The sequence below is a fragment of the Stenella coeruleoalba genome (genome assembly GCF_951394435.1).
Source record: "Stenella coeruleoalba genome assembly, chromosome: 16".
Lineage (NCBI taxonomy): Eukaryota > Metazoa > Chordata > Mammalia > Artiodactyla > Delphinidae > Stenella > Stenella coeruleoalba.
The window spans coordinates 9,332,835-9,355,799 of NC_137162.1; the positions used below are offsets into that span (position 1 = coordinate 9,332,835).

A 22,965-nucleotide genomic window follows, 5' to 3' on the forward strand; every position below is an offset into this window, starting at 1 on the left:
TGAACACCCCGGCTCTTCAGGCCTGCCTTCCAAGAAGAATGGAATCTTCCAGAAGGAAGGGCCTGCTCAGAACCCAGAAACAAACATGAAGGATAAAACAAGAGGCCAAGGCTAACGGTCCTCCTCTCTTTCCTAATGTTACTTAACTGTAACCAGAAACTGAGCTGTCTTGAAGCAAAGTAAGGTTTCCCTTTTAGGGGTGCCAGTGAGAGTCTCCTGAAGTTCAGGTTTGTTTTAAATTTAAGACACAGACAGACACAGACATTCTGTTACCCACCTGGATGTCAGTGACATCATTCGGATGCCAATATACTTCTTCTTGGTGATGGCTTTGCCTGGAAAGGACAACAGAAGGTCAGCCCAGTTGGTGGCTGTGCCGGGTACACCACGAGCCATGGGGTCCAATCCCCCAGTTTGCTGTGTAGAGTCAGGACCATAGGGGGATGCGCTCGGCCTGTGGTTCAAATCCTGACTGGGGTCCTACCTGCCTCCTCTCTTCCCCAGGTAGAAGGTAAACATCACACCTGCAAGGGACCCTGTTGAGCCTCAAACCCCCAGCCTGACTTGAGCAGAAGGTTCAATAAACATTTGTGGAAGGAATGAGCTCCACGAATCTCAGTTTTCTCATCCATAAGATGGGACTAATAATTCCCACCTGATCACGCAAAGGAATTAAATGACATAATGAATAATGAAGTGGAATGATGTACAGAAATCACCCAGGATCATGCCCGGTACATACCAGATTGAACCATGTGACACATTCATGATCATAGGTTGAAAATAGTCCAACACCTATGACCTAATACCACGGGCTTAATAGCGTGTGTTCCTTTCCCTTCTGACCTTCAGGGTGTCATTTTCCCCGACCCAAGTCCCCGCGGGGCACGTGCTCTACCTTTGGCTTGTCGGTCGTGGGATTCCGTTAGGAACTTTTTAATCTTATCAGATGGAATTGCAAAGGAGATACCAGCTGTCACTTTCAGTGTGTTAATTCCAATCACTTCACCATCCTGAAAAGCAAGATGGAAACAGCTTACTGAATCCATGAAGGTTCGCCTGAAGATATGCACCGATAGAGAGTGGAGAATTTGCAAGAAAGGAGGCTTGGAGCTTCTTCAGAGAAATGTGTGAGGTGGGGGGCGCTGGAGGGAGGGGGCTCCTGGGTCGTAGAGGGAGAGGCCTGACTTGGGCAGCGTAAGCCAATCTCAGCAACGGAAGAATCGACACCCACTCGACTCAGAGCTGAGTGATCACCACGCCGAAAGCATAGCAACAGACACAACAGACAGTTTCAAAATGCACATTTGCTCCTTTGGCATGGAATATGCTTCCAAAAGCCCCAGAGTCCTTTATGGCTGTCCACACCTTCCTGTTTCCCCCATTTCCAGTGATCTTAAGATTCCTCTGCTGGGACTTCCTTGGTGGTGCAGTGGTTAAGAATCCGCCTGCCAATGCAGAGGACACGGGTTTGAACCCTGGTCTGGGAAGATCCCGCATGCCGCGGAGCAACTAAGCCCGTGCGCCACAACCACTGAGCCTGAGCTCTAGAGCCCTCGAGCCACAACTACTGAGCCCGTGTGCCACAACTACTGAAGCCCGAGTGCCTAGAGCCCGTGCTCCGCAGCAAGAGAAGCCACAGCAATGAGAATCTGCACACTGCAACGAAGAGTAGCCCCGGCTCGCCACAACTAGAGAAAGCCAGTGTGCAGCAACGAAGACCCAACACAGCCAAAAATAAATAATAAATAAATAAATTTATTAAAAAAAAAAAAAAGATTCCTCTGCTGACGTCAGGGAGAAACAACCTTAGTGCTTAGGGCGGACGGACTTCATCATCAGCAAAACAAAGCCTCACTTCCAAGCTGACTCCGGGGCACTTTGGGGAGGCAGAGGGCTCACAATCGCATCTCACTGCCTCTGCTTGTCACAGACTAGCTTTAAATCATGGAGGAAGCCAGTCTACAGGGTGTGCTTCAATTCAAGATAAATTCACAGTTCAGTGAACGCCACACCATAGGAAACAATCCTGGTATAGCAGTCTTGCCTCACACCATCCAACCATTATTCTGAACACTATTGTTAAAGGGTTGTTCAACTCGGACTTAGAACGGAAAACTGCCAGGAGAGTTTAAGTCACTTCTTGCACATTTCCCGTAGCGCTGAGCCCGACTCAGAGGGACCTCAAGAAGGCATTGCCATCCTGCGCTTTGCTAAACAAGGCCTCGATTTCCTCACCTGTAAATGAGAGTTGGGATGGGTGACCCTGAGCTGCACCCTGGCTCTGACTGTCTGATTCTAAGGCTTCCCTTTTTTGCTTAAATAAAATATAAACTTAGGTGACATCTTTGTGAGCGGGGTAACTCCTCATTCCAGCCTGGCCTTAGAGGAGGGCCCCTGGCCAAGACAAACCCTGTGGATGAGCCATGCCAGCTCCTTAGGCAGCGTAGGGACAGGCCAGAACTGCTGACACCTTCAAAATAAAGACCCACTCCTTTAACCACTCCTGGAGTGGACCTGAATTCCAATGTCTTTACTTGTAACTTTGAAACATAAGCATGTCTGCTGGCATAGCAGTTCCAATCCAAACTCCATCATGCCTTACTCTTTGCAGAAAAGATAAGAAGAGTAATTTGCAAGGTACAGTACAGTCACAGATTTCACTTTAAAAGAATTAGATAATGCGCTTTGGCAAGTTCATGTGTGAAAAGAAACCAAAAGGAAGAAAAAGACATGTACATAGATTTTTTAAAGGTCTTACCAGGTTTACTAATGGGCCTCCGGAGTTTCCATACTGAAATTAAGCAAAAACGAAAAGGTTATGAGTTTATGTCATTACATGGTCCAATCTAGTTCTCTGCCTGGCAGGTCCCTGAGTGCAAGTTCTTGCCGGAGTTTTGTTCCTGTCTACCTAGTATTTTGCTGGGAAAAAAAGGACCTTAAAAATTTTTCAGAAAGTTTTAGACGTGCCATAAAGGGGATATAGATAGATATAGATAGATAGGTAGATAGATGGATGGATTTTTTTTTTTTTTGCCAACTACAAATTCCCAAAGGCCAACTACAAATTCCCAAAACACCCAACACATCTTCCTTGTCTTGGCAATAGGCTGGCTGCCCACTTGCTCCAGTACCACAGTATTTCAAATCTTCATAACCGCCCCCGCTACATCTATGTGACCCCGTACTTTGCTGCTTGGCCTGGAAATCCACATGGCTTGCTCTATTTCCATTACTTCATGAAGATCACAAGAAAGTTTGGGAATAAAGCCTACCAGACGCAGCGAGTCCACAAGACACACTGTGTTTCTTACTTATTAGATAGATGTAGGGGGAAATGCTTTTTAGAAACGTTAATCCTATAGGGAAACAGCTGAAGTGGAAAACTGTGACTTAAAAAAGATCCCATTGATGAGATTGTGTGTGATAATCCTTGACCTCATTAGACATCGAATGGGTCGGTCTGATGCACAGACCGCTCCCCCCAAGAAGGCAATGCAAACTCGGGGCTACAGAGCCTGTGTTGAGGTGAGCATCCCTCCTGCCACAAAGTTGAACAAGCAGCTCCAGCCAGGGGTGGCTGACCCTGGGGCAGGGCGGCAGGGGGCACGGAGAGCTCCTCCGGGCTGCAGACTTTGGCAAATCTCAAGTTCCCGTCACAGGAGTCCCCGGAGACTGCCAACAGGCTGAGGACCAGCCCTCTGCCTCATCTGCTTTAGGAGATCCTTGAAAGCACCTTGAGGATCCTGACTCCAGCCCTGGTTCCTAAGCCCAGCCCAGCTTTCCAAAAGCCCACGCAACCCTGCAGCGGAGAGGGCTCACGTTGATGATGGCGTCTGTCTGGATGTAGTCCATGTCCGAGTTCCGGAGCCCCAGCTCTTTGCCTCCTCGCTGGGTGGTGCTGACAATGCCAGTGGTGACAGTGTTCTGAAGGGAAAACGGGCTTCCAATGGCAACCACGAACTCTCCAGGCCGCAGCTCCGAGGAGCGGCCAAGCAGTAGCACGGGCAGCTTTCCCTGGAAACACAAGGTTGGCGTTGCTGCATTTGGTTAAGCGAACAGGACGGATAAACGCACAGATGTCGTGGAGCGCCAGGTAAGGGACACCGCTCATACCCACCAGGCCTTGCAGGAAACCGAGGTCAGGCCTAGCATCCCTTCCCGGCTGAGGACTATCTTCCCTCCCACCCAGGATAATCAGTGCCTCCTCGTAAGCTGCTGCAAGTCAAGTGCGCACTGCCGCTGCCACACGCCAAGGAAGACGTGGGACGGACACTGGAGGCCAGCTCAGGGTCTCAGCACATCTTGAAGCTATCAGCACAGACTTGCTCTGAAATCCGGAGGCCAGGAGACAGAGGGGGACAGGTTTAGGACTGGGGGCAAGCCTGACTGCAGCATCTTAGAGAGCCACAGGGAAGGATCCAGAGTCCACCCCCCTGCCACTTATCATAGGCTCGTCCCTCCTGGGTTCTGAAGAATCGGGGGCTCTGTGGGCTTGCAGCTGCCCTGACTCCGTCCGGTGCATCTCTGTGCTAAGCACATGCAGTCCTGGGGAGGGGCAGGGGTGGGGCCGGGGGCAACAGGGCATCCAGGGCCCCGAGACGCCAAGACCCAAGAGGTGGGCTCTCTCCTTGCCTGGAAAGGTCTTGCATCAACCACCTCTGCTCCCGTCCCTGGAGGGCTGATTAACCCAACAAAGGCTGGTTGATCCCCGATGCCCTGTGAGGGCCAGGCAGAGCCAGAAGCCCCACACTACTCTTCAAACCAAAACTGGACAAAATAAAGCCAGCTCTCGTCACTAGGGCTGAGCTGGGCTTCCATCTGAGAAGGCTCTAAGCTCTCCTCCCTCCCTTCCTCCCTGGAGCCAGGCAAACCTCCGAGTTCTCCTTTGTTTCCTGAGACAAAATGAGCAGCTGCTCTGAACAGTGTGGACCGGCCCAGAAAGCAAAGAGCTGGCCCAGGCCTGGTGCTAATTGCGAGGTAAGAGTCCCCATGTTCGTCCACCTCGAAAAAGAAGGAAAGAGGAGAGGAGGCTGGGAGGGTGCAGGGGGTGGAAACCAGCGGTTACTTAGCACTTCCTTCGCCGGGATGAAGCAGACGCCAGCTGATGAGATGGGGAGATCACTCAGCCCATTTGACAGATGAAGACACTGAGACTCCAAGCAACTGGGTGACTTGAGACCAGCCAGGGATTTAAAAGTGCAACCCCGAACCCAGACTCTCACCCCCCACAAAGCACTGAGTCACAAAGAACCCCCTGTGACCCCAAATAAGGAAGATGCTGGTCAGGAACAAGCTAGGTCAGAGAACTCAAGGAGGAAGAAGGGATATTGAAGAAGGGATCCAAGACCTAAAACTTTAAGGGGCTGCATGAGAAGGGATGCCCCTCAGATCACAGGTACTGAGAAGCCTAGAAGAGTGCCCCAGTGAAGAGCACGGACCTGGGACCAGGCGGCCTGATTAGATCCTGGCTCAAGCTTACAGCCACTCTGGTCCTCAGTGTCCTCACCTGGAAAACGGGAATAACGCGGCACACGTATCTCACTGGTGTGTTGTCAGAATTAAGCGACTTGAGACCAGAATGGCTCTTTGAAGAGCACCTGGCTCAGTTAAGCACCACGTAACTGGGACACGTAAGCATCAGAGGTGTTGGTTATTGTTATTAGTATCAGGGTCTGTGCAGTCTCAATGCGGGAAACCCCACCAACGAAACTCCCACAAAGTAGCGCATGTCACCCAGCCCTCCACTAGGAGGAGGCTGGTGGCACAGGCCTGCCCTGACAGTGACACTTTGCCCTTGCGGTCGCCTGAGGCTGGCGTGTGTGGTACTGCTCTGGAGGGGGCAGCCTGCAGTCCCCACTCCCCGAGCTCATCCAGAAGCACGCCAATGAGCTCAGCGTGGCCTGTTTACCCTGGGCCCGCGCCAGCCGCCCCTGCCAGGAATGACTTCATCCAGTAGCCACAGCGGGTGGGTGGGCAGGAGTCAGGGCCAGTGATGAGCACTGACCACTGTGGGGAGGCCCGCCAGGGACACTAGCACTCCTTCAGGGCCCAGGGACTGCTTTCAGGGCTGGGCTTGGGGGGTGGGCAAGGGGACACAGTGGCGAAGGCTCCTGGGCTGGGTTTGCCAGGCTGCCCAAGATTACAGTTGCTTTTCACCAGCTTCAAGGCAAGAGTTCAGGTTCAAACACAGAAAGGCGGGCCCAGCCCACATCAGCTCAGCCACAAGCCGAGAACCACATCAGAAAGTTACAGGGCAGGACTCACTGCAGAGGGTCTCCATTAGCATTTGCTCACCGCCCGCCCCCGTTCCTCCACCTCCAGCCCCTAGGAAGGGGGCCAGACCCAGGCCCCTGCGTCTCAGGGGGTTGAGAAGGCAGAGGGGCCCAAAGACAGCGCTCCCTGGAACTCCCCTCTTCCAAGTCAGAGCTCAGGCCCAGGGGATGGGAAAAGGAGGCACCTGTTCTTGGGGAGCAGAAGCTGTGAGGACGGAGGGGAGAGACCCCCCAGGAGGGAAGGAGAACACCCAGGGCCTGCCGCTCGGCTGGCTGCACTCACTGGGGAGGAACAGGCCTGTGGCCAGTAACGGGGCCCAGGGAAGCCTGTGGATGAGCTTGGGTCCAGCGCAGTGAAGTCACCACACTGTAGTGACCATGCAGGCTTGGACAAGTGGACACCAGTGATAGGAGCCCAGAGTCTCCCCGAGGACCAATCCTCACTTCAACACAAGGCGAAGAAATTCGGATCACAAGTGGTCATTTAGCCAAACCTGCACTGATGGCGACACCAAGTATCACCTTGTTTAAGTTTTTATTCACTCGAACATCTCCTAGATTCTAAAGGACAATCATAAGACAGAAATAAGCAAGTGGACACGTATCAAGGGGAATCCTTAGACTATGAAGCTTGGACTGATGTGAAAGGAATGACACAGGTGACATTTTACCTCCCAAGTGACACAGCACTTTCATGACCCCCTTGGCAGTTAGGGCATGTTTTTTCCCATCTTACAGATGTGGAAACTGAGGCTCAGAGAGGGAGTGACTTCTCACAGCTCACGAGCAGCCTGGCTAAACGAGAGAACAGGTCTCCCACCTCCCAGACCTTCACTCCTTGTAGGTGTTAATGTGAATTCTAATTGTAGGCAGAAATCTTTGCAAGAGAGTGACGTGGAGCAGAGACGTGGGCCAGGCCAGATTTACAGCCTTCATGAGGTCAAAATGCCTTTTGGGGGCCATTTGGCTCCCGTCTCCCGCAGGTGCCAGCGGGCCGCACAGGCGTCAGGCTCTCCAGCCTGCTCCAGACCCAAGTGGGGCTCATCCTCATCCTCCCTCCTCACCTTGGGCCTGTCTGCTCGGCGCAGCTATGCCTCTGCTGGCCAAATTCCTATTCGGCAACTGAGCGTTTTATTCCACAGCTGTCTAGACACACGCTCCATGGGGGGACTCGGGGGGAGACGAAAAGCAGATACGGCTGGAAGCGCCAAGGCACGCCTCGGCCTTGACCTGTGGATGGGAAACCCTGGGGCCACCCGTTCCTGGTTTAACCCCGCGCTGCTGTCCGCAGGCTGGTTCCCAGGCCGCCCACATCAAAGCCGGCTCCGGGCTCCCTGCAGCAGACACTGAGCCTCTCTGTGAAGCGGCCCAGCCACAGGCCATCTTGGAGATGCCCGACCCTCTCCTAACAGCCCACATCTCAGCATCTCGCAGGAGCCTCGCAACACGCCTACGAAGTAAAGGCGCAGACACCCGTCCTCCACTTGGCAGCCGGGAGGAGCAGAGTGGGAAGGAGGAAGACTGGGGCGTGAGGCTCCCGTTCCTTGTCTCCAGATTCTCCAACCACTGGCGGGGAGGGAGGGTGAAATGCAAGTCGGGTACACAGCAAAGCCGGGATCGGGAGCTTGAACGTGGCAAAAGCTCAACCCCGAGCTCCGGATCAGAGCGGGGCAGAAGCCCTCGGGCCCCACCAGGAGAGCGTGCAGCTCACGTTGTCCCAATCCCTCCAGGACGAGGGGCATCCCAAAGTGAGGCCATCACACTGCCCGTTCTCAAGGTCATGCTCTTGTTCATGAGAGGGAGGAAGCTGGGAGGCCAGTGGGGCAGAGGGGACGTCCACATTGAAAGGCACAGCATCCTCGGTTTGCAAGTGACTCACTTGTGCTACATGCCGGCCTCACAGCAGAGTCAACAAGAGGGGCTGGAAGGGAACACGGATCCCGAGAACAACCGGGTCATCGGCCATGCCAGCCAGGCCGATGGAGACAGCCCAGACGAGGGTGTCAAGAGTCCTGCGTGTGGGCTCTACGTCCGAGTTAAATCACTAACTACAAGCCGTAGGCAGGATACTAATGGCGTGATAGATTCTCTGCTAAAACCTGGAAGAGGCTGGTGAGTAGCATGATTAAAGGCGGCTCTTACTGTTCGTTTAGATGCCAACAAACAAACAGACAACAACCAGCAGGCCTGGCATCACCGCTCCCACAAAACGCTGCCTACATGAAAGAGAACTTTCTCAACAAGCATTCACTGAGGACGGGCCTGGCACAGGGAACATGAAAGATCAGTGAAACCCACCCGTGCCCTCCAGGCTTACTGTCTGATGGTGGAGGGAAACACACAAGCCGGCAGAACACACAGCAGTAAAAAGAGATAAAATCCACCTCCCTTCCCAAGGGCAGCTCAGCCTAGAATCTTCCATAAAGGCTAAATATAGATCAACGCTAAAAATGATTTGGGTGCATCAATTACGTTTGTTTTTTTTTTTTCAGCTGCAAGTAACAAAAAACCCAATGCAAAGTGGAGTGAACATCCACCTGCTCACGGGCGCGATGGCAGAGGGCTGCTCTCTTCAAAGGCTCAAGGGCAACGTCAGTCAAGGAGAAGCTCCTGCCTTCCTTCCGTCTGATCAACGGCAGCCTGGGCCCATGGTCACAGGAGGGCCACCATCATTCCAGGCATGACATAAAGATGGAGCAATGCCGACTGGAAGTAACAGACTCTTTTCTCCCTTGCGTGTCTCTTCAGAAGAGCTGAGAATCCAGAAGGGCCCAGCACATTCTTCCTCGTGGGTCATCAGCCACTGCCTGGTCATAGGTTATCCTCAACCACCCTTAGGTGGGGGGGGATCATAGCCCTGGTGACTGCCTTAGACTCTCAGGATTTGCCTGAGTTAGGAATGCGGGGGGCGGTCAGGAGTGGACCTAAAACAAACTCAGGGCTGGGCCACCATCAGAGTCCACCAAAGCTGGCTCCTTTTACAGTGGTGATGCTCATACGTGTCTGGAAACATCTGTAGGTGTACATTCCTTCATGCAGGTTTCTTTTTTTGGCAGAGGGCAGAAAGAGGAGAAGTCCGCTTCAGAGGAGAGCAATGGCCACACATGTCTAGGGCAGCCAGCGTGAAATACAAGTGGTCCGAGCAGAGCCTCGTCAGTGTAGACAAGCCTCCCTCTTATTCGCATGCCCTACACGCCTTGTGCTCTGTCCCATGAGCAGATGGGACGGGCATAGTGCCCATTCCGCTCACCAGGGGACCGACGGTCCTGCAGCTGGTGGTGGTGGTACTGAGAGCCCAGGTGTTCTCAGCAGTGCTCACCGCCCAGATGCTCAGGGTGCACAGCCGGCCACCAAAGAAGAGCCTCTCTGTGCCAGAGCTTGCCACGGGGCAGGGCAGGAGACGGGAGCAGACATGACACACAACAGGGCCAGGAGCTGAAGGGAAGCAGAGCAGAGGCCACAGCCAGAGGAAGCCAAGGTCACACGTCCTCAGGGCGAGGGCCCAGGCCACGGTGGTACCCTCAGACAAGCCCCTGCTGTGTGGCACTGCCTGCTTCACGGGCTCGCCGTGTGGCCTGGGCTCCCCCTGAAGGGGCATCACAACTGCTGATTCCCACAGGGAAGAAAAGGCCTGTGCTGAGTAAGGGCCCTGGCTGATGACTTGCTATGGGCGTATCCTCCAGCATCCACAAAGGGTGGTGCAGAGGGAAGACACAGACAAAACACACACACAGCACCACCACAGCCTCCACGTACGCTGGGAGCACACAGTCCCAGGGAGCAGGGCATCTGTATTAACTCACTCTGACCTTGGGCCACTTGACAGACTTCTCTGGGTCTCAGTTTTATCACTTCTAAAATAAGGGAGTCGAGCCTGGTGATGTCCAAAGTCATCCCAGCTCTGACAATTAGGGATCTTTCCAGAAGACCTGGTAGATTTCAAAAAAAAAAAAAAACCTATTAGCAGACAATGGTTAAATTGGTGAGATCAAAACAAGCACCAGACGTACTTCCCTGGTGGCGCGGTGGTTAAGAATCCGCCTGCCAATGCAGGAGACATGGGTTCGAGCCCTGGTCTGGGAAGATCCCACATGCCGCAAAGCAACTAAGCCCATGCGCCACAGCTACTGAGCCTGAGCTCTAGAGCCCACGAGCCACAACTACTGAAGCCCAACACGCCACAACTACTGAAGCCCAACACGCCACAACAACTGAAGCCTGTGCACCTAGAGCCCGTGCTCCGCAACAAAGAGAAGCCACCACAATGAGAAGCCCACGCACTGCATCGAAGAGCAGTGCCCGCTCGCCACAACTAGAGAAAGCCCGTGCGCAGCAACGAAGACCCAACACAGCCCCAAATAAATAAATTTATTTATTTTTTGAAAAAGAAAAAAAACAAGCACCAGAGTCCTTAATAAATCTCTTTTCATACAACTTCGCAAAGAGGTCAGATGATCCCTGCAAACTCTTACAGCCGCAAGAGGAAAGGGGATTCCTGGAATTCTCCAGACGCTGGCTCAGCCAGAAATCATCTAGAGCGGACCTAAAAACAATGACCCATCTACATTTCAGCTTCTGGCCACCCTGGGTTTGGCCTAAAAGCCCTTGAGCGCTCCTCTCGTTGCAACCTCATTCACTAAAGCTTGGAGAGAAGAGCAATAAAATGAACAAATAAAACTAAAAAAAAAATTGGCAACTTTCTTTTAACCTCATGAGACAAGTCAACTACTTCTTTCTCTTCCTTGCAAAGTATAAACTGCTCCTGTTACAAAAACATTTTTGTTGCTGAATCTGCAGAAGCCACTGTATCCACCAGCTGCCCAGCACACTGTTTTCAAGAGGCTGGGGTTTGCAGGCTGGTGTTGTGTGTTGGATGAAGTTTGCTTCAAAGGTTAATGTTGCAGCAACTGGCTGAGACTCAACTAAGTGATTCAGTGTGTCTTCTGGAAACAGTTATGCTAACCTTTCATTTTCTTTAAAAAAATAGGCAATGGGGGAAAAGAGCACATCTCCCGTGTGCGACCCCCATACACAGCAAGAAGCAGTGCCAATGAACTTGCATGCTTCCTAAGGAACAGCAAACTAGACCACAGAGTTCAGGGGGATGTTAGCAGCTAAGACTTGCCTGAGACACAGGGATCCCGCCTGGGGAAGGAGGGAAGTGAGCCCACAAGGGGCTGAGGGACAGGGGAATGTGAGCAGATGGGTGGACCCAGATGAACCACAGATCTGCTACATAATTTGCAGGGCCCAGGACAAAATAAACATGGAGACGCCTTGTTCATAAAGTGCATAAAAAGTCCCATTAAAGGTACTAAAATATAAAGCTTTTTTTTCCCTTCTATATTCTCTCTCTCTCTTCATCTGTCCCGATGTTTTTATTTGCTGTTCAGTGTCATGCTCCCTGGGGCACAAAGATTTTCATGGGGTGAGTGCAGACCCAGGAGACTCAGACTCAGTGCTCTGCTCACCAGCTACTGGACAGACCCATGCACTGTGCCCGAGCAGCGACAGGGTAGTAGAGCCAGGCCTCTCCCCATCCCAAGAGCTCACTGCCCCAACCCACAGAGGATGGACCACCCCCAAGGGCACTGCAACTTCCTTCGGCACCAGGAGGCACTAGGTACCCGGATGGGGTGGAAAAGGCTTAGCCCTGCCTCGCTGCCGGCAGAATGACCTGTGGCATCATCCACCCGCTGCCCAAGATGCTGTGGGGTGTATGTACCCCATGCCTGTACTCCCTGGGGGAAGGAGGGTGGCAGTGATTGCTGTGCGGGGTCCGAGGTCCCAGGGGCCAGAGGAGTGGGGAAGCCAAGAACCCATCCTGGGGAGGTAGGAAGGCAACAGGAAAAGAAACAGGGCGGAGGCCAAGGCTCTAAGCCCCAGCACATACTCCGCTGTCTCATCAGACTTCACGTACAAAGCACAAAATTCAAAGATAAAATTAAAACAAAGACCTCAGAGCATTAAACCCTCAAGCGGGGTTCCGTTCTGAGCATAGGGGCTGTAAGGGCACAGGTCACATGCCCATAAAGCAGCTGTGCCGGGGGAGGAGGAGGTGAACCAAGACTGAGATGCTTGGCATTCAGATTAGAGAGCGGAGAGGTTATCAGTGACGACAAGGTCAAGGGTACCACCAAGAGAGGGCGGCTGCAGTGCGCAGGTGAGCCGGGAGGCCAGGCCAGGAAGGATCTGCTACACAGCACCGAGATCACAACACACGCTGAACTCGGAAGGACCGTGTAATCAAGTTACCCCCGTCCGTTTCCCCAGATTGACATATTACAGTTGCTATACAGGGAGGGGAGGAGGGGAAGAGGTGGGATGAGTGGGGGGATGTTCAGGTGGGACAGACAAGAGAAGTGGGGGAGATGGAGAGAAAGAGAGAAAAGGAACAGAGGATGGTTACGAAAAAACAAAATAGAGAAAGGGCTGATGAAGCAAACTTCCCCCTCACTGTTTATGCACAGCACCGTGATATCTAGACTCCTTTAGGCTACATCAAGAAACACTGGCATTTCAAATATTCCCGTATAGAAATGTCAACATTTCTATACGGGAGCCCGACAGCCAGTGACTGTATATAGTTTGTGGCATGGAGAGTAGGAGAAACACCATCTCATCAAGTGTAACTTTTGTCTTCTCATCTATCAACCCCTCCACTTTTTTTTTTTTTTTTGCAGTAGGCGGGCCTCTCACTGCCGTGGCCTCCCCCGCCATGGAGCACAGGCTCCGGACACGCAGGCCCGGCGGCCATGGCCCACGGGCCCAGCCGCTCCGCGGCATGCGGGATCCTCCCGGACCAGGGCACGAACCCACGTCCCCCGCATCGGCAGGCGGACTCCCAACCACTGCGCCACCAGGGAAGCCCTCAACCCCTCCACTTTTATCTGGCGGCTTCAAGTTAGCCACTGCTGCTACAGCGTTGTTTGGCCAATAAATATTTATGAAAATCATTGGATGTGAAAGTGAATATATGAACAAATAAACAAATCAGGTCTTAAAAGATCCATTAGGATCTTAAAATTGGGATTAGTCCAATATTTGGACTAACCCTGGGGTTAGCCAGGGCCTGGCATTTCAGTTTGGGTAAGGACTCCAGTTGCAGCCTGGTTTTCAGCCGTCTTTACGGTAGTAGGCTCAGGGCTCAGGTGGGTAAAGGGACAACTTATACCCACCAGCTCCGCAAAGGGAAGGGCTGTGGTCTCACTCTGGTAGGTTCAGTGCTCAACACATAGCAGCCACTCGGTAACTGCTGAACTGAATTGAGGGCACAGTGACCATTACCCATGACCACACAGAGCTCATGTGGCTCCATATGCAGGATATATCATTCTTGTAAAATTTATTCTAAAAAATTCTTAAAGGTGTATAACCTCCTCTAGATAAAAATAATTTGAGATGGTCAATGACACAGGGCTTACTACAATGAGTTAATTCATATCTCTTTATGACATAAAATGGTGGCATAGGAAGTATTCTAGCCACAGGGCCAATGGTTTCTATGAGCTGCCTGGCAGCCAAAGCAAAAAGGGAAATACCCTGAGTCATATGTTCTCGTTATCAGATTCTGGTGCCTTATTTAACAAAAGTGACTTGTTGCTTAGCACATTTATTAGAATAATCAGTCCTCAGTTCACCAGAATGTCTTATTTCTGCCTTGCCATAGAAAGTGGTTGGTTTTAGGAAACCAGTTTTGGGAAACTGCCTGCATCCTGCCATGAATAAGAGGCGACCAGCTCATTCTGAACCCTTTGCACTTCTAGACTCTCAGGAGATTGACTACATAAGAAATTGGAGCTTTCCAGAGTACGATCGGGAACCCCAAAGAACCAAGGCCAATAAGATACATGGACAATATGCAGAGACACCGGCTAACCAGAAGCACTGGCTTGTGTTCCGGAGGCCTCTAAAAAACTCACTGGGAAATAAGTTTGCACTGGGCCGAAGGTCCAGGTCCTCAGGATGGGCAGAAAGGAAATCTAAGCGACCCGAGGTACCCCGCTCTTCCCCTTGGCTGGCTCTGTCTGTCCTCCACGTCTCAGCTTGGATGTTACCTCCTCAGATAAGCTTCTCTGCCTATACTACCTTCAGGGTCTCCCCAGCTCCAGTGCCTTCTCCTGCTTCTTCTATCTGTTCCTTCATTGTCCCAACGACCCTATTTATTCCAGTTTACCTGTTTCCCACACTAGACCATAAGCTCCATGGCTTTTGCCCATTGCTGTTACATCCTCAGCACCTAACACAGTGTTTGGTCAAATAGATGCTCAATAAATATTTATGGACTCTGTGAAGGAATAAGGAATAACTGAAAGAATGAACCAACAAGACCTTAAAAGATCATTAGGATTTAAAATTGAATAATAATTTGGAAAACATCTTCAAATTCACAAAATTCCTCTCTACCGATATTACAGAGAAATGGTCAAAACTAAGGCCTCTCTCTGCTTAATCCAGCAAGACCGAAGCATCTTCTTCAGCAAAGAAGCACAGTCCCCACAAGAGCAAATGAGATCAGCTTCTCTGCCCTTTCCCCTGTAGTGACCTCGTGCTTCACCTCACTTGGGTCTTAAGAGTATATTTTGGTCCAAGCACACTTTGCTCCTTTAGAACAAGGTGTTAATCATCTCACACTGGGGTTGGCAAACTTTTTCTGTGAAAGGCCAAAGAGTAACTACTTTTGGCTTCACGGGCCGTGTGGTCTCCATCCCAACTACTCTACTCTGCTGCCGTCCAGCAAAAGCAGCTGTAGACTCTACTGATACATAAGCAAATGGGCATGGCTGTGTTTCAATAAAACTTTATTTACAAAAGCAGATGGAGGGCCGGATTTGGACTGCAGGCCACAGCTAGCCAACCCTGGGCCCCAACACGCTGCTACTCACTCACTAAACTGACAACGCATGCCCTCCCTCCTCATTGAAGGGGACATTCCCGATGAAGCATCTACAAATTCAGTCCCGACAACCCAGCTGCTTTGTCAGAACCATAAATAAGAGTCTTGGTCAAATACCCTGAAGAGTGTCTGCCAAAGTGAAAAAAAGCATTACCATATTAAGAGAAAAACATAGCCAAAGAATTTCCTTAACAATCAACTAAGCTCTTGAAATGGGGCCAGAGAACACACAAGGGCTCCAGCTCTGATAGTCTGGGGAACTGAAATATTTTCATTCCACGAGAAGCTGCAGTCAGAACAATGAGAAGCCTCGTCCCCATGAGCCTCTGGACACAGGCTGGCCCAGCGCAAAAGACGCCGGCTTCCCCGCCAGCGTCTGGATTGACATCACCTAATGCAACACTGATCTGCATCCCCCTAAAAATGGTAAAAATCAATACGGTAACAGAAGCCTCGTTACATCGACAGGGTCTGGGGCCTCTTTAACGAATGCAATGCAGGCCTCTCAGTTCAGGGAGAAAAAGAGGAGAGACCACAAAACAACCAGGACGGAGGGAGTGGGGAAAAGAATTCAAATGGAAAAACACAGAAACAAAATACGAGGGTAACTATGGTAGGGCAAGCAGCATTCCAGCTCTTGGTTACTTTACAAGCATGAGTGACAGACTCCAGAAGATGGGGAGCCGGTCCAGCACAGGCTCTGTGTTATCTGATCCACTTTTGGATGAGCTCAGGCGGCTGAGTCAGCGCCTTCCGACAATCAGGTTGTCTGAGGGGAACTGGCTGAAGGCTGGGCGCAGGGTGGGGGAGTGGAGGGGCACGAGTCACACCTGGCACCCGCCACTCCCCTCCCCCACCATCGTCCCCAGGCCGCCTGGACCCTCCTCACTCAGAGAAGTTGGGGCAGATCCACTGCAAGCAGGCCACGTTCCAGGAGACAGGCGTGGAGAGACCAGAGCCCGCTCAGCAGGAGAAGGACCCTCTGCCCACAAAGCAGCCCCCGTGCCCAGGGCTGTCACTCTTCAGCCACTTCAAACAGGGCCATAGGTGGCATCTGGCCCAAAGGTGGCCAAGGGCGGATGCAGGTCTGGGAGTGAGGGAAGAAAACCACTTCATAAGCCTCGACAAGCTTGCTTCCAAATATTCCCCTGGGTGTTGGCGTCGGGGGTAGAAGCGCCCACAGGAAACCTCACCACCTCACCAGGGCTCTGAGTTACCACAGACCGCAGAGCTACGGGGGCCCCAGCAAAGCAACACGCCGTCCGTCCAAACCCCAGGCAGCCGTTGGATCAGATGAGAACTGGCCTCGGAGTCTGGGGGCTGCTGCCCTGCAGTCAGCCTGCTGCGCGGTCACCTCCTCGCCGGAAAGGGGGCAGCGGATCACTGCAGGCGCCCCAGTGCCTCCCCGCTCCCCGAGCCCTCAGGGCAGCCGGCCTTGCCTGCCGTTGAGCGGAGGGCTCGCGGTTCACACCCAGGACACTGGTGCTGAGCCTCCACCTCCTCACAAGGGACTAAGACAGGCGTGCCCCTCACACTCCAGCAGCAGAGAGAAACTGATATCCACAAGTAGATAAGACCATCGTGAGTTACGATGAGGGGGCGAGAAGGCACAAATGAACGAGGAAATGTGATCACCTCCGGGGCTATGCATCTCCAGAGTGACGAGGGGAGGTTGGGACGTGGGGCGCTCCCCAGGGTAGGGGGTCAGGGAAGGGCCGTCTGGGGCAGAGGCAGAATTTAACCCAAGGCCTGAAGGACAAGGAAGGTCACCTGTGGAGGAGCTGGATGGGGACACCCCAGGGAGGGAAGGCCGAGGCCCCAGGAGAACAGCCCTGCATGGGGGGTGGGGGGTAGCAGAGAGGGGGAGGGGCAGAGGGAGGAGTGCGGGGTAGAGTGGGGCGCCCGTCGGGCTGGGTGGCCCTCCAAGGCCCTGTAAGCAGTTACGATCTCTCTGTAAGAACAGAGAGTGTGTGAAGGGGTTTACACAGGGCAGACAGGACGCAATCTGAAAGTTGCAATCATCAAGGCGGGAGGACAGATGACCTTCTCCTGCCTGTTTTCTAATCAACACAGCGGAAAAGCAGCTGGGACAAAAGTAACTTTCCTCTCTCACCTTCTTCAGTACATCCCTGGTATTTCTGTCCTGCACTCTGGCCTAAAGTATTCTCTCTCTCTCTCTCTCTCTCTCTCTCTCTCTCTCTCTCTCTCTCGCCCTGAACTACTCAGCAAAAAAACTGCAAAGGCAGGGCTTCCCTGGTGGCGCAGTGGTTGAGAGTCCGCCTGCCGATGCAGGGGACACGGGTTCGTGCCCCGGTCCGGGAAGATCCCATATGCCGCGGAGCGGCTGGGCCCGTGAGCCACGGCCGCTGAGTCTGCGCGTCCGGAGCCTGTGCTCCACAATGGAAGAGGCCACAACAGTGAGAGGCCCACGTACCACCAAAAAAAACAAAAAAAACTGCAGAGACAAAATGCTGCCTTTGGAGGAAATTTTTAAATGTTCTGCAGACACAGCCAGTGTCATGTTCAACACATCTGGAAACCGTTTTTATGTGAGGCTGAACTAGTCTGCCCTCCAAGCTGCTTTCTATTAAACTGTTTGCATGCACACTGTCCTTCCTTCCTGCAGCTGGCATTCCCTCCCCTGATGAATGCTGGTCCCAGTCATGGTCCTGAGGAAAGGGGAGCTGCAAATCCTAGGACAGAAGCACAGAAAGAGATATCCGGGCCGCCTGTGGTTGGAGGGGATGGGCCTGCTGGGGGACATCCTCCTTCTCCAGCTTGGTGGGAGCGGCAGACCAGGGAAAGACAGCTGCTCTGCCCAGTGAGCTTTCTTCCAAAGGTTCTTCCTGGCTCAAAACTCAGCGGGGAAAGTGAGAGCACATGTGTCCGCTCGGCAGTGAGAAGCAAAAATTCCTCTGGTCGCAAGCCCAGAAACGTCTCTGGCAACTTCAAGCCGAGGCAGGTGTACGGAAGATGTGAGGTGGGGCTTGCAAAATGGAAGGGAAAGTAGGTAGATCAGGCTCAGAAAGGGCAGGAACTCCGGGGGCAGCGGGGTCCCGGCAGCAGAGGCTACACCAGCTTCCCCCATATTGTTTTTCCGTGGGTGGCATTCAGTCGCTGCTCCAAGCTGAGGATCTGCTCGGTCTGATGGGTCCCGTGTCCACCTGGCCCCAGAGGGCGGGGTGTCATGACTGGTGGTCCCTTCAAGACTTTCCAGTGGGGGAGAAATGGACCCTGAAGGAGATGCTGGCCTCTGCTCCCAGAAGAAGGGGGGACGGGGTGGGTGAAAAGTGGGCAGTGATAACAGATGGCCATGGTAATTTTCATTCATTAAAAGTGGCAAGAATCGCATGCTCAGGAAGGAGGATGGCTGTTTAAGTAATGGAGAGCCCTTCAAGTGAAATCCTCGTGCTGGGGGGAGGAAATGAGACCAGAGTATAAGGCACCAACTTAACCATTGGGCCCGTGTATGCGGGGGGCGGTCACACCAGTTCCACTGGGTTATTAGCAAATAGCCCTGGGGAGGCTGGGCCTTGACCTCACACGGCAAGCGCCATTCGGAGTGACTTCGACCCTCAAGTCCAATTTTGGTTGGTTCTGTTCTGCCTCCTCTGAGATTTCCTGCCCTGTTTCTCGCTGCTGAGGCGACACAGCGCGAGGCAAGCTCACCTCAACCCCCAGCGCTGCCGGCACATTTGTCATGTGCTCGGGCACATCTGTATTCACCCAGGTGAGAGGCTCTCCAAACTGAGCCTGATTACAAGCCAGTCCGCGGCCCCCTCTCCTAAATAATCAATCATCAGACTAACGGAACAAAATGGAAAGAGCTGGAAGAGATGTTTTTACTCTCTCCACTTCCAACCACAATCAGCAAAAAAAAAGTAGTTTAGTCAGTGGAAACCAGTCTCTTGTGTGGGCGTCTGCAATTTAATATCCTCTCATTTCCGATTCCATTTTGAAAGGCCACGTTAGCTCGACTCTAAATTTTCAAGCTCCTTTTTCTTGGGCTAGAAACGCATCTCAAATAGCGCGCTGCTGGCAGGAAGGCTAGCCTCCCGGGGACAGTAGGAGCCAGGTCAGAAACACCTTACAAAGCTGGTCTGTCGAGATGGGAGATGGTTCACAGCCAGCCGGGACATGCCAGGGATGGCAGGAGAATACACTCGCCACCTTGGCTCAAAAGCTGAAAAGGACATCCCCCGGCCAGAGCAGCTGCATGGGCTGCTCCCACGCGTGCCAAACATGAAATTAGCCCGCGGGGGCAGCTCACGCAGCGTCCAGACCAGAGCCCTGCCTGCAGACAGCCCGCAAGGTTGGCTGCTTCCCCAGGGCTCGGTGGAGCTGAGAAGTCCCGCGTGTGGCCACAGGCTATGCTATTCTGGTCACCTCCTTCCGGTGAGACTACCACATCCTGGACACCTTTCACGCAGTGTGAAACTAAGCCGGGGTGCGCCAGCCTCCCAGTGGGCTATTTAAAGTTGAGTCAGCCCATCACATCAAAAGGCCAGGCTGCGTCCCTCCCATAACGGTCACGGGCTTGGGCACCTGGGGAGCCTGGCCGGCTTCGGAGGCTGTGACTTCACCACAGCATTGGATGTGTGGCCTCGGGCAGGTGACTTACGCTCTCGGAACCCCTGTTTCTTCCTCTATAAAATGGCAATAATACCGCTATCGTGCAGATTAGGTGAAAGTTACAAATGAAGGCAGAGCCTGGTCCAGCTTTGGCGCTTATCAAGTAGAAGTTATTATGATTATACTGTGACCGATAAACACATTTTGAAAGATTAGTTGTTACAGAAATTCCACGGTAACCTAACAGAAATAATACGCAATTGAGACATCGCTAAAGGCCAGTTACCTAGTTACCTACACCAGGCGCAGAGCCTGTTTCTGTCCCAATCAACAACACAAACATAAACAGCCCGTGCTGTACCACCTGCGTCTGACTTCACAGCTTGGATCAAGTAAAATGTACAGAGAGCCGGAGAAGAAGATCCCTCCTGGCTCGAGGTCTATGATCCTTTTTCCTGGGCCGGAAACAAGATTCCAGCCTAGCCTGATTCCTCTTTCCAGATGAAGTCTGGAAAATGACAAGAGCGTGGAGAAACCAGAAAACACCATCTCTCTAGGCACCTGCCACACAGCAAAACAAACCTCCATAACTAACGTACCAAAGACTGGGAACTGTTGATGGTCTAAAAAAATTGGATTTAAGTTCAGGTATGAAGACTGCTAAACAAATCAACAGAACAAAAATGCCTACATGGAGAATATTTCAAAAGAAAGCAAACCTTTTCCCAAACTGAGCTCTTTGTGTCTCTGTTTAAAAAAAAAAAAAGTCTACACTCAGAAAATTGTAGTTTAGAGTACACACCCTTTCGTAGGAGAGTCATATGCACGTTAGCATGTTAAAAGCTCTGAGAAGTGCTATGCGGACAAAATCCATCAGCTTTGTTTTAATTCACGGTTTCCAAAACTTTTTTGTGTGGAGTATTGTTTGTTTGTTTGTTTGTTTTTTTAACATCTTTATTGGGGTATAATTGCTTTACAATGGTGTGTTAGTTTCTGCTTTATAACAAAGTGAATCAGTTACACATATACATATGTTCCCATATCTCTTCCCTCTTCCGTCTCCCTCCCTCCCATCCTCCCTATCCCACCCCTCCAGGCGGTCACAAAGCACCGAGCCAATCTCCCTGTGCCATGCGGCTGCTTCCCACTAGCTATCTACCTGGAGTATTGTTTTAAAACACACCTAGTAACTCTGCAAAAACCCAATTTGGGAGACCTGGTTTGTTTTCAGAGTGGCTGTTCACATGCTAATGATGGCTAACTTCAAAACCCAGCAAATTCTCTATATGTGATGAGTGCACAAAGGAACAGAAATCTGCAGCCACAGTTGCCTCAGGGCTAAGAATGGAAGGGAAACTCAATTTTCACTGCTTACCTACTCATTTCTTTATAAACCTATTGCTTTCTTTTATAAAAATTGAAAACACTACTGTGAAAACTCTCACCTGAGGGCTTCCCTGGTGGCGCAGTGGTTGGGAGTCCGCCTGCCGATGCAGGGGACATGGGTTCGTGCCCGGGTCCGGGAAGATCCCACATGCCGCGGAGCGGCTGGGCCCGTGAGCCATGGCCGCTGAGCCTGCGCGTCCGGAGCCTGTGCTCCGCAACGGGAGAGGCCACAGCAGTGAGAGGCCCGCGTACCGCAAACAAACAAACAAAAAACCTCTCACCTGATAGCCTGCTTATTAAAGAAGCTTCCATGAGCTCCCTCCCCTCCCTCACCCCAGGTCACACTCAGCATGTCCTAAATGTTCTCCTTTGGTCCAGACTTGACTGGTTTGGTCCCGCTTCAGAATCTCATGAAATCAGGGAGTTCTGGTGCCTTTTGACCTCTCCAGATTTAGCCAAATGTCAGTCAAGGCACCTGAGAACTTGGTCCTGCAGGTGGGGCACACACTTACCTCGTGGTCAATTTTAATAAGTGCAATGTCGGCCTTCTCATCCACATCTTTGATTTTGGCCTCATACGTGGCACCATTCTTCAGCTCAACTTTGACTCGGTGCTTGTTGGTCACCACGTGGGCGTTTGTCACAATCAGTCCATCTTCGGACACGATAAACCCAGACCCACTGGCCACAGGCACCTCCCTCTTAGAAAAAGGAAGCCTAGAACCAAAAACAGTACCTGGTTAAGGCTGAAACATCTTCAGATCAGCTCTGAGACACACTGATGAACCGATTCTGTAACTGCAGCACGCGTCTAGTAATTGTTACCTGACACACTGGCTTTATTTAACTTTAAAAAATGGAACGTTAGACTGACTTCTATACGCATCCAAACATTCCACTTAGAAAATATTCTTAGGGAATCTCTTCAGAACCAGAGGTTCTTAAAATATCTAGAAGGGTCAAGAATGTAGATTTAAGTAGTCAAACAGGAAAACATCCCAAGGGAGAAATGCTTATCTTCCTGTAGGACTATATTCAGGGACACTTTAAATAGATCTGATGTTTTGCTAATGGCAGCGGTTTCAGTGGGAGCTTCAGAGGCTGAGGAACAAAAGGAAGGCTCTCTTTACTTGCGAAACAGTTCGATGTGAACCACAGCAGGAGCAATCTTCTCCACCACATCGGCAATGAAGTTGTATTTATGGCGCAAACTGTTGGGATCTTCCTGCCCTGAGAACAGAAACAAAGACGAGACACTTAAAAGGTGCTGTGCTCTGTGCTGTGGCCACCTGGAGAAAGATATAGGTTAGAAGAGCCAGAAAACCTGAAGGAGGGTGAGGACAAGAGCCCTTTGCAACTGGGCTCAGTTGCAAAGACCTTTCTGGTTCTTGAGGAAATACCCACTCAGATAAGACGGCAAAACCCACCAAAGATGACCTCTTGTCTTGGCTTCCTTGCTCTCAATAGTTTCACCTCGAGAATGTTGAACCAGAGGCTCCAGCAGATACCCGGGCCTCCTACATTTTTCCAAAGAGTTGGTCGCCCGAGGGCCACCTTGACATGACACCGTCCACCAGTGTCCCTTCCCCGACTCCCGCAGCACCACACAGCAGCCCTTCTCAGCACACCGCCGCTGTCGAGGGGAGGGCTGAGGCTGTTTTTGACAAGATGCCCATCAAGTGTTATAGATTTAAAAGGCTACTAGGAAAAAGCATTAAGGCAAAGGCACAGATGGTGTCTTTCCTGCTGTCTGTCCCCAGAGCAGCTTCCCACCACATCTTAAGCACTCACTCCATTTCCCCGACCCCAGGACATCCCAGGCCAAAAGACACAAGA

The 22,965-nt window shown here is 51.9% G+C and overlaps 1 protein-coding gene across 1 annotated transcript in view; it reads right to left on the reverse strand.

Annotated features, from left to right (window-relative positions):
* HTRA1 (HtrA serine peptidase 1) overlaps positions 1-22,965 on the reverse strand; it is a 57,677-nt gene that overhangs the window by 3,298 nt on the left and 31,414 nt on the right. Inside the window, exons 2-7 of the mRNA XM_079900286.1 lie at positions 22,260-22,359; positions 21,642-21,846; positions 3,823-4,017; positions 2,762-2,794; positions 899-1,013; positions 278-335 (exon numbers count right to left, since the gene is read on the reverse strand). Coding sequence (XP_079756412.1) covers positions 278-335; positions 899-1,013; positions 2,762-2,794; positions 3,823-4,017; positions 21,642-21,846; positions 22,260-22,359 — 706 coding nt within the window. The remainder of the gene's footprint in view (positions 1-277; positions 336-898; positions 1,014-2,761; positions 2,795-3,822; positions 4,018-21,641; positions 21,847-22,259; positions 22,360-22,965) is intronic.